The sequence below is a fragment of the Pygoscelis adeliae genome, unplaced genomic scaffold, assembly GCF_000699105.1.
Source record: "Pygoscelis adeliae isolate BGI_AS28 unplaced genomic scaffold, ASM69910v1 Scaffold186, whole genome shotgun sequence".
Taxonomy (NCBI): domain Eukaryota; kingdom Metazoa; phylum Chordata; class Aves; order Sphenisciformes; family Spheniscidae; genus Pygoscelis; species Pygoscelis adeliae.
This window is the reverse complement of record NW_008825071.1, coordinates 6,003,013-6,014,733: the sequence shown is the minus strand read 5'-3', so window position 1 is coordinate 6,014,733 and position 11,721 is coordinate 6,003,013. Positions and strand designations below refer to the sequence as shown.

Below are 11,721 nucleotides of genomic sequence, written 5' to 3'. Positions count from 1 at the left end.
GCGGCGCCGCTCGGCCTGCGAAGGCGGCGCCCGACGTTTAGCGTAGTCTGCGCGGGGGAGGGCCCGCTGTAAGCGGGCAGGAGCGCGTTGGCGTCGTGTCTGGCTCCTTACTAAGCCTTTGTATTCCGTTGCTGCTGTTAAAATCACCTGGCGTGAAATTTAATAATAGGATGAAAAGTGCTGCTGAGGCCAAAAAAGCATTAATCTTCGAAGACAGGATGAGTTAATGGTTCTCTTCTGTAGAGAACACTTCCAAGGAGCTGGCTAGGGATTTGTTTCCCCCCTTCCTTTTTCCAGTTTGTTGACGACACCTGTGAAGATTGGAACGTTGGTTGTTTGCCTAACCTGAAAATATATATCCTAAATTTGGAGGGAGGGAGGAAGCAGTGTTCCTCCTTTTTGCCACTGAGTAAATAAAATGTACTGCTGGTATAGTGATAGTTTAAAATTATTAAAATAGCATTCCTTTCTTATAGATCATGCTGTTATTCTTCAAATGACATTTATTGTTTCTGTTCTGTGACTCTATTGTCAGCTTTCCGCAAGTGGTACGGGCTAAATGTTTTCTAAATAGCTCATATTAAATTCAGATTTAAAAAATTTCAAATACTTTAAATGTAGTTGAGTGTCTAATGCATCATAAGCCTGCTTTTAGACATGGCTGCAATGTAAGTAGTAAACACTCTGATCACTGGACCCTTAAGTGCACAATACATGAACATCACAGTCATTTTCATAAGGATAGCGCACGACTGGAATGTCTTGCAAGTAATATAAATATTTTTTCTCTGGTTTTGAGATAGTATTTGACCTATCTCAGAAAGCATTAATTCAGCCCTTTGCTGGTTTATATTTTTCTGTCTGGTCTGGGCCCTGATGCTACAAAGCACTGAAAATGGACTTAATTTGAAACGCAGTAGGCCTAGTGGATATACAAATTTAAATACGTGCATTCTTTGCAAAATTGTGGCCTTTGTTTATATCTGCAAATGCTTTGTTCCTGATGTGTACTTTGGTTCAGCAAGGAAAAGAAGAATTTAACTAGAAAAGCTTATCAATGCATCGTTCACCCATTGCTCCTCAGTCAAATTATTTTTCTCCAAATTTTCCTGCTGTCACTGGGCATAAAAGTTAAGATTGTTTTTAGCCCTTTGAGTTACAAAACAGAACTTTCTCATATTTGTAAGCCTGCAGAGAAGAGAGAATTGATATTTAGAAGGTTGAACTGAATCGAAATGTCAGTTACATTTGTTATGAAACACAGAGTACTCACTGCAATTTACCATTGTTTCCGGTATAGGGATGAGACATTTATTTCTTTTTAGTACTGGAATAACAGGCTCAAGACTGTGGCTGTTACAGCACCTGATAACAATGTGAACATTTAATTCAAATCTGCAAACCTCCATACTCAGCCTTACTCTCTCCTGTCACCCCTGTGCTACTGAAGCCAACATTGGCTTCTCCTTGCTTCTGGTTACCTTGTCTGGTGAGTGTGAAACCTGATGATTTTACTTATCTGGGTAACAGTTGTACTTGATTAGGGTTTCTGTAGACAAAATTTTGTCAGACTCTTAACTGTATTTTTTATATTGGTTTTGAAGTACAAGGTATTGCGTAAAAGACTAAGTCTCTCCAGCATTTTTTTTTTTGAAATTTTTTGAAAAGTAGTATAATTTACTACAGGAATAAAAAATAAAAAAAAATCCCTGTGTTTTGTTTGGAAATTGGATATCTTTAGACCTTGTTTAGATTCAGTTATTTTTGTGATTGTCTACGATAGCATGTGATGAAAAAAATCTTCAAAGATTTTCATATTCTGTAGGGTTTATTAATACTATAGAGACATAGGCAGTCAACTTCTATCAGCATGCAAAAGTACTTGACCTTAACACAATAGGAATGTATTCTTGTAAGTCTTAAGGGGTATTACTGTTTCTCCAAAAGGAATCAACCATGGCTGATGACTCTCAGAGAAACTTTCGCTCAGTATATTATGAAAAAGTGGGGTTTCGTGGAGTTGAAGAAAAGAAGTCACTGGAAATCCTGTTAAAAGATGACCGGTTGGGCAAGTTGATTTCACTGTTTCCTCTGTTACTTTGGTGATTTGGGGCTGGGGAGGGAATAATAGAAAATGTTGAGCTGCTGTGCTTAGTACTCATTTAAGTTTTGCATCTTTTACCACTAATCTCTCAGTTATTACTAGCAGTCCTTTGAGTTTCAAAGATCTGAAAATCTGATTTTTTAAAACTACTAAAGCTGTGTCTGCTTGCTTGTTTCTTTTTTTCTTCTCTCATTCTCTATGCCCAAGAAACTAAAAGTTTTTTAATGAGAGCAATTTTAATCTGAAAATACATCGTCTCATGCTGTTAATTCCATCTAACCTCAAAACAATGAAGATTTTGTTATTGCTGTTGGTCCCTGAGGAGTGCCACATCTCTAACAGAACAGAAAGATAAATGTTGTCCCTTTAACAAAGCCCTTAATTGTTTTGGCATAGCAACGCGATTTACAAAATGTCTATAAAAATGGTACAGTTTCTTCCTGGTGAAACCTAGGGTAGTTTTATTGTAAATTAAACCAACGTATATATTTTTAAAAATTGTTGCAGTTTATAGGGCACATTCTATTCTCAGTTGAAGCGGTGAAAGCATTTGTTGGTAATATATGATGAAAGAGGGGATTTCGATCCACAGCTAAGGATTTGTCATACTTAGGTAGATCAGCGACTCAAACCTATTTATAATTACATTTAAATTTACCTCAATTTTTTTTCCCTCTTTATTTCTCTACAGATATTGAGAAGCTTTGCACATTTAGTCAAAGGTTTCCTCTCCCATCCATGTATCGTATACTGGTGTGGAAAGTGCTTTTAGGTATGAAATATAACATCTGTGATCCTCTGTAGAAATGAGTATGTAGGAAGGTGTATTTTTCCTGCTTTTTTTTTTTCTTTAGAAAGCTAATGACATGGATTATTCTGTACTACCTAGCCTACTGATACATACTTAGCCTATTTTTGTATCCACCTAGGATGCACAACAGCAATTATAAAACAATATTCCATGCATAGTTTTTGAGAACTTTTGCTGAAGTGCACCTAGAAGAGTGTATTTCGGTATTTAACTTTGTAACATTATCCAAGTAAACTTATAAAATGGATTTGAAAGGTGGATTATAATAAGTCACTGATACCCGATAAGATACTCAGTTCTGTTCCTAAAATAACAGACAATTCAGTGGAAGTAAAGCTGTGATTAAACTTAAAAAAACTGGGCAAGGTATGAAATGGGTGTTTATTCTAAAGAGAAGCTTTGTGTTCTATAAAATCTTGGTTTCTTCTGGTTTTGCTTCTGGCTTTAAATTGTATTTGCCATTGAAGAAGTTATGAGGCCAGAGGCAAATTATGGTATCCCCAAGAACCATAAAAAAGCCATAAATAGATTCTATTTTCCTTGAAGTGCGTTTGTCTGAGACTAATTCAAAAGTACTAATGACTTTGCAGTAACTGGTCAAGTGTGTTGGGTTTACTAGATGCAAGGTCATGTCACTTGGAGACAGGAGGGGTTGTGGAATGTCCAGGAGTTCTGACCCTTACAAGGTGTCTGGAGAGTTTCCCTTAGAGTTGCTGCGTGTAGAGAAACACTGCCAGATTGAGTGTGAAGGTACATTGTCTGACTGAATCTCTGGAAGAGAAATGTGATTTACCATACTGTTGGTGGTGGAGCATTGTGCCACTTTCGAAAAGCTTGAGTGTGGCTCCCATGCTCAGTCTTGTATTACCAGGGCTGTGCTGGCAGGATGGGTGCTGACGTCCAACATGTTGTTTCATCAGGGAGAGACCAGCAGCATCAGTCTGCAGATTGGCTTGGAAGCTGCTATCTTTTGCTGTCTGTGAACTATCCTACTTCTTTGTTCTTTGGCTCTCCAGAATATGTGATACAGATCCCGTATATATCTCCTATATGAAGATTTTGGCACGTGATTCAGAGTCAGGAAGATTGGTGACTCCTAACTCAGAATGAGTATTTTATAAAACAGTTTTTCTCTGTTTTAGGATGTTTGTTTATCTCGGGCTGTGCCATGATCTTGAACAATGTTCAAGTAAATGTCTTCTGTTTCCGTTCTTGGTCTCCATGTTCCACTACAGTGTCTGGAGTTTGAAATAATGTATTAGAAAGTTTTAGCTGAGTTTTAAACAATCTTTTTATTTTTTTCTTCTTTTTTTTCCCCTCCAGTTTTCTACAGTTTAAAAATTGTGGCTTCATATTCCTGATTATTTGAATTTGTAAGCCTTTTTTGGGGAGAGGTAGTAAATGAACAGTGCGTAGAAGGTGCAAGATCTGATTATAAAGCTTGAAGTTCTTGGCATTGATCATTGAACTAACAGACTAATCCTACTTGATAAAAGCCTCTGCTGTTAGAGTACTGGTTTTAGGATGAAAAAGATTCTTGTATCCTGGGCCCTAGTGAAGTAGTCAGCATCCTTTAAAATATTAATAGTAGGAAATATAGTGTAGGAGGTTTTGGACAAGTGACTCAGTGCAAGATCCTTCAGCCAAAATTACAATAGCAAAATACAGTCTCTTGGAAAACTTGTAGCTCACTGCAGAGCCAGTGGTCTGTCTTTGATTGTTTTAGATAGGATGATTTGTGAATCATGTGATAACACAAAACACCTTCTGTGTTACCTGTATGGAAAATTATATTGATTTTTTTAAAGGATTTTGTATGTTAAACCCAGAGTGATTTATTTCAAGTATGCATACTGTCACTCTGTATACTCCTTGGATGAACAGATGTACAAGGACTTTTCTTACGCTGCATCTCAGTGCTAACACTCGTTAGAAAAGCTGGTATTCAGAAAGGCAATGCAAAATATCTCTCCCTGAATGATTGGAACAACAGCCCAGTCCATTTCTGGTGGCAGGTGTTGCATCTCCTCTAAATAATGTTAATGGTTTAACAAAAGGGATTCTGTCCCGTCAGCAAAATTATCTCAGACACTTACCAAGGCTTGACGCTGTCCCAGGTTACATGGCACGTCAGCAATGTCTCTGTTAACTGCCTGTTCAAGTATGACTCATGATGGTTTCTGGACATCCCTGTGTTGTTAAACTTCTTTTCTGTCTGCCTAAGGTAGTCTTCTGTATTTGAGGAGAGCAGTTGTCAGTATGTACATAAAAGTCATGATGTTGACTCTGTTTTTGCATAACGTGAAAAATGTCTTGCTCTGTCCCAGCTTTTGAAATGCAGACAGGTTTGCAGTTGGAAAATAAAAGATAATACTCTGTCTGATGTGCTTGTTACTAAAGCTCAGCCATTTTGCGGTTTAACACTTGGCAGGAATATTTTTTTCTTTAAATGAGAGATAAAAGCAGCAGGTAGCCTGTTTCAGAACTGATTTTTGAAGAATACTTTGTTCTCATGGATTTCTACAATGGGAAAAATTCTGCTCCACTAGTGATATGGAAATGGCATTTTTTTGCTTTGGTGTATGTAAGATCTTATTTCTGTTGAAGCCTGTGGCAGTGGTGTTGTGAACATCAGTGATGGCAAGATTGAGTCTTGAGTGAGGGGAAGGATGGAGTGAGATGTTGAGCGTCTCTTCTGGAGATTGTAAACAGTTTAGTTTTCTCTGCCTCTCTACTTTGATACTTTTTTTCCTTTTTTATTTTTCCTCCTAGGAAACTAGAAAAATATTTGTGTTGTGCTAAGAAAGTAAAAAACATTGCCTTGCAAAGTGTTCGGGTGGTATTCTTAAGTTTTAATCTGTAACTGATTCAACCTATGTGATTAATTTTGCTTCTGAATGTTGTGTTAGAGAGGATTAATCTATGATACAGCAGGTAAAGAATTTTCCGGCAGAGATCTAACAGTAAATTAAGTAATACTGGAATGTACAGTATCTTTGCATTAGTTAATTGCATGTATATATTCTCTGGTCATCTCAGACAAAGTGTAGAATTTGAGAACATGAACAGCTAATGTATGTAAAAACTACAGGTAGGTATAAACAAGTAACAAGTAAGATTCACAATTTAAAAATAAAGGTTGCTGGAGAGGGAGAATAAATCAATTAAATTATTTTTCATCTATCCCAACAATGACATTTCTTATCAACACGCTGATGTGGTATACAAAAGAGTTAGCGTTCATTTGCTGAAAACCTTGTAGAAGAGCCTGGGAAACAATAGTCTAAGGGTAGATTTTGCCTATGCTCAGTTAACGTATGAAATTTGTTTTTATAAATATAATGCTAAAGTGCTTTGTTGGTCTGTTGACTTTCAATTCAGTAGAATTTTCTCCCTCTATTCTTTGACCAAGTTTATAAACAAACTGCAGTGCCAGGTCCTACATTTCTGTAGGCTGGAGTTGTAGTAAAAATTGAATTTAGGCAGATCTCTTGGAAAGGGAGTTTAAGTGCTCTAGTTTTTTCTCTTTACAGTTGCTTATATTTTCTTTTCTGATTTATTTATTTATTTATTTTTCTTAGGAATTATTCCTCCTCACCATGAATCTCATGCTTTGGTGATGAAGTACCGGAAGGAGCAGTACTGGGATATACACCATGCTCTTCGTGTAATCCGTTTTATTAATGATTCTACCCCACAGGTAGATGTTTTCCTCCGCATACATCAACTGGAATCAGGAAAATTGCCTCGAAACTTGGCTTTTCCATTGGTCAGTTGTCATTTTAACAGTCTTTTAAAGACAGTATTTTATTTAACTTCAGACTCTAAACCTGTGAGAAACTGAACTGCCAGTAGCCCCCAAATGCACGTAGATAGACAAAGTAAGGTGAATGGAAAACAGAGAAGTACTAGCATAAAGTAAGGGATTTTAGTCAAAGTGCTTTTTGTCTTTTTCTTCCCCTAAGTACTTATGTAAGATTTTACGCCTTAAAATCTCTTTTGTGTATTTTGCCTGCTAGGCTTCAAGCCTTTTGTACTCTAGTACGCTTCAGTTTCTTTATAGCACTGAAATGAAAATGACATAATTTTATTGGAGCTCATAGATTCTTAAATGTCTTGGAACAAGGATAATTCAGAGCCAGTACAAGCAGCGATTTATTGCAAATTACATCATATATTTAAATTATTTGTTTTTAAATCTAGACCTTAATGTACTGACCTCCTTTTTCTGTTAGTCTGAACTGATCCAGGCTCCTGTCAGGTAATGCATGTACTCTGTAGTTTACAGTGTACTCACATATGGGTAAACGAGTCTATGTTTTGGTGATAAGTCTATAGTGTGATGATAAAACCAATGTGTGGATCTTATGTATAAGCCTCTATGAAAGATGAGGTGATGGAAGGAGCCGTGGGACTTTCTGAAGTGGATTTTATCCTGTATTTAATGTTAATTTATCCATGTTCAGTCTAGCTGAGCTTACTTTGTTATTTTTCATCTGTAATAACAAAATTTGCCATAAGAACTTTAAAAAAGTTAAAAATAATAAAAAAAAGGTTAAAGTTAACATGGAAAATTCAGTAATATTTTGGACTGGAGGATTATATACAGCATTCTCTTGTCGGAGGAGGGAGAATGTTTTTGTGCCCTTACCATTGCCTAGGAACGTGGCCATCCTACCCTGCAAGTTTCTTATAGAGAAATTTCCTTGATCTTGGCATGTGACCTGGTGGGCTGAAAATTCATCCCTTCTAGAGCAGTACTGCTTTCTGAGCGAGTGTTTTGTCAGTGCATCCCAGAGCACTAGCTGCTCTCAGTACTGTGATGGGGTTTCATAGAGATGGTGTTTATCAGATCCACAGTTACTAGTCCTGTACCATAAGGTTGTTTTGCTGCAGAAAGCATTTGTTCTCTTTATGCCAGCCTGTTTTCAGCGTAGTAACTGTCCCCTTAAACTTAGAAGGGGGTACTGCTTGATAGTAATGCAGATGTTTTATTGCGAAGGCTGAAGGAGTATAAAGGTGATGTAGGATTGGTCTAAATATTTTGAAGTGTTTAAGTCACATCACAGGAGTCTGCTAAATATGTTTTGTGCATGTGAAAGCAGAGAGTTTAAGTAGGGATATGTGTGTATTGCAGCAGTCTATGTAGCAGAGGCATATCCCAGTAGTATTTAGACTATCCACACATTTTGCATGAGTTGTGATCTGTGCAAAAGCCTGTGATACTATAGCTTACTGCTACTGATGGTTACAGTAGATCAGCCTGTGGATTCATATCTGGCTTGTTACCCTGCCTCCTAATGTAGTCAGTACTGCCTGCGTAAGGAAGACTAAGAAATAGGGCAAATATAGAGCCTTTCCTTGTGCATCTTCCCTGTTTAGACACTTCCTGAGCTAGCTGTTGGCATGAGGTCTAGCTCGTTTAGAGTTAGTTTGCCTCCACCTACCCTGTGTGCAGTCATACCGTTAACTGTGGTTTAGGCATGCTGATACTTCTGTTAGGAAAGTATATCCTCAGGAGAAAAGATGATGGCGTGCCCATCACATGCTTCTGGTCATGTATTGTGGGGAATAAGATACTCATCACCTGGAAAAGATATTTATTTGTCTCTAGGAAGATGTTTATATCAAACTAAAAGATTTTCTGTATGTTGAAGGTAGGCATACAGCTCCTGGCTGCGTTATTTTTTTCAGTAACTGTAACATCTATGACAGAAGTGTTTGAGGGCCCTATTTGGCCCTTAGCAAGGAATAGGATGAAAAATTCTGCTGCTATGCAGTATAAAAATGTGGGGCATGGAAGTAGGATTATTGCTACCTTGTTAGGATGTAGTATCATCTCAGTTGAGAACATTTGATAACTTTGAATCAGAGTTGTTCCAAACTCCTGTTGTATGTTTTGGTTTTAAAAGCAAGACAAGTCTTAGTTGTTCTGCTTTAATAGGTATCTGTCACCATAATGCAGCTGCTGCCCGATGTATTATGTATGAAAGTCAGAACAGCTCTTTGTGTATGCTGATTCCAGTTTGTTTTCCCAAATAGCAGCAAAAAGGAATATAAGAATAATTTAAATCTGATAAGTTCAGTACTTCTGGGTAGTTCACTTTTTTGGCTTTGTTTTCCAGGAACCTGAAGATGAAGTGTTTCTTGCTATTGCTAAAGCAATGGAGGAAATGGTGGAGGATCCTATAGAATGTTATTGGCTTGTCAGTTGCTTTGTGAATCAGCTGAACAGCAAGCACAAAGATTCATTACAACAACTGGTAAGGAAAAAACACTTGTTTCTGTTTCTTTTTCTGGAGAGCCAGTCATGGAAAGCATTAATATATGGAGACAACTGGAGCATCAGAGGTGACACCCTTGGATTCTGTTCCACCAACAGAATGTTTTGAGAAACAGTGAGGAGTGCTTTTTGGGTTGTGATTGTGCTGTCCTGTAGGACACTTTGTCTAACATAACATTAGAAATTGTTTTTGTTTGCTACATGGTAGTTTTCAGTTACATCTTATTTTCTCTTTAGGTTAGCTAAAGCTTACATTGTATCTAGTTGAATTCTATTTCTCACAAATTGGTCATTTAAGAATTTTCTTTATTTTAAACAATTAAAAATGTCATAAAGTTAGGAACATCTTGATGTGTATCTGCTACTTTTTAGGCTGCATCTCTGGCGTCCATATGCTGCTCATTGGATGATAGACAAAGCACAGTTGTTTTGCTTTATAAATGAAGCAGGGTACTACGCCTTCAGAAAAACACTGTGTTGCAAATTAAGTTATAATAAAAAGTGGAATAGAGTTCTTTTGGCACTATCATTTAAATGCTCTCATAGAATATTAATTTTGAATTTCTATCTTACTGGTTTATAAAATTAAAATTTGATTGTAAAGAAAATGCATACTTATAAAAATTACAAAAGCTTTTGTAATTCTTCAAATAGTCTTAACAGATAAGAAACTTTTAGTTAACAACATCCACTGAGATAAAAGTGTCATAGTACCTGTGCACTAGCATTCATTCACTGAATGAAAATTTGTTGCACAAAATTATGCATGTCCTTTGTTTGTTATTCTTCTGGAACTAAGAAATACTTTTTAAACCTACCTGCTGTTGCTGGAGGTGATACATTCAACTATACCAATTTCTGTAATTCCTTTCAAAGGACAGAGGAGCATTTTTAAAGAAAATATGTGCTCTCACTACATAGAGTGCCAAGTGTCTCCCTCCCTAAGTTTTTGTTTTAATACGAACATTGTACCAAGACTCTGGATGTTAGAATATGGACAAAGGAAGTATTTTCTCCCTTTGACAGCTGAAGTCATTAGCTGTTTACCTAATTATGACAAAAAGCATAAAGGTACTCCTGAAGTTATGGAAATGTGTATTGTGTTACATTAGAATTTAAACAAAATGAATTATCCACATTTTTATGTGGAGAATTATCCACATGTTTATGCTTCTAGATACTTTGGGTTTTTAAACAAGAAATCAATGTCCAGTTTTTAATATGTTGCACAGGGATTTACTCTTAGAATTGACTTTCTGGGTTTTGCTGCGTTGCGTGTAGATTTTTTTTTTTGGACGTGTGCTAAGGCGATTAGGTTTGAGGTGAATGAAACTCAATTTTACTTGTGAAGGCAACAGTAATTATTTCACATTTAATCTCTGCGTTGCCTTAAGCTCTAAACACCTCCTTGCATTAGGGAATACTGCATATTTTGGAAGTTCTGCTAGTGGTCAGCGATTTAAGGAAGGTTCTTTGTTTAGTTAAGTACTTAATTTGCTAACTGCAAAAATCAGCAACACTTGTATTTTGGAACATGATGTTTTTAGTTAAAACAATGTAAGTTCATTATTTTAACATGTTATTTTATGCCGATTGAATTTATAAGATATTTCTTGTCTTACAGTGTGTGTTAACTATGGAGGGTACTCTGATGTGAGTTACCTAAAATTTTCCAATTCCTTTCTCAGCCAAAAATTCTGGAGCAGTATTTGAACATTGAAGATAACAGACTCCTGATGCATCTGAAAGCATGTGCTGCAATGAGCAAACTCCCTTACGATCTTTGGTTTAAAAAGTGTTTTGCAGGCTGTTTACCCGAGTCCAGTTTACAGAGGCAAGTTCTCTTTTTTTTCTTTCTGTTTGTAATTATGTAGTAGTTTTAGCTTTTTGTCATCACTAGCGGGCAAAGAGCTTTCGTTACTTTATCCGTAAGATTACGGAGTTAACTTTGTTGTTGACTTGGAAATGATAAAATTGAATTTGATTCCACTTGTTACTGATGCAAGATAATCTGTGTTATTTCTCGCATTGAAATTAAAAAAGAACGGAGTTAAATATAGCGGCTGATTCTGTTAGACACTTAATGCCTTCTAGGATTTAAAACTCCAAATCCCCTCTTAGTGATAGATAGCTGAATGATAGTTTTCAGGCTTTTTAACCAAAATCCTTGCTTAGGGAGTGACTATAATACTGTATTATCATTAGATGAAAAAGATTTTGGGAATGTGTACTGGTTTTGGCTGGGATAGAGTTCATTTTCTTCACAGTAGCTGTATGTTGTGGTTTAACCTCAGTCGGCAACTAAGCACCACGCAGCTGCTCGCTCACTCCCCTCCACCCCTCGGTGGGATGGGGGAGAGAATTGGAAAAGCACAAGTGAGAAAAACTCATGGGTTGAGATAAAAGCAGTTTAATAATTGAAATAAAATGATGGTAATAATAATATGATAATAATAATACACAAAGCAAGCGATGCACAGTACAATTGCTCACCACCCGCTGACCGATGCCCAGCCAGTCCCC

At 36.8% G+C, this 11,721-nt stretch overlaps 1 protein-coding gene across 2 annotated transcripts in view; it reads left to right on the top strand.

Moving 5' to 3' along the window:
• Positions 1 to 1,300: 1,300 nt before the first annotated feature.
• The window catches only part of TBC1D7 (TBC1 domain family, member 7), a 19,449-nt gene continuing 9,028 nt past the window's right edge, over positions 1,301 to 11,721 (top strand). The window contains exons 1-6 of one of the 2 annotated variants that reach the window (XM_009326477.1): positions 1,301 to 1,489; positions 1,948 to 2,068; positions 2,796 to 2,876; positions 6,497 to 6,684; positions 9,041 to 9,178; positions 10,887 to 11,032. In XM_009326477.1, coding sequence (XP_009324752.1) covers positions 1,957 to 2,068; positions 2,796 to 2,876; positions 6,497 to 6,684; positions 9,041 to 9,178; positions 10,887 to 11,032 — 665 coding nt within the window. In that variant the 5' untranslated portion in view covers positions 1,301 to 1,489; positions 1,948 to 1,956. Of the gene's footprint in view, positions 1,490 to 1,947; positions 2,069 to 2,795; positions 2,877 to 6,496; positions 6,685 to 9,040; positions 9,179 to 10,886; positions 11,033 to 11,721 lie in introns of those variants that run through there. The other variant, XM_009326478.1, reaches the window with a different exon arrangement.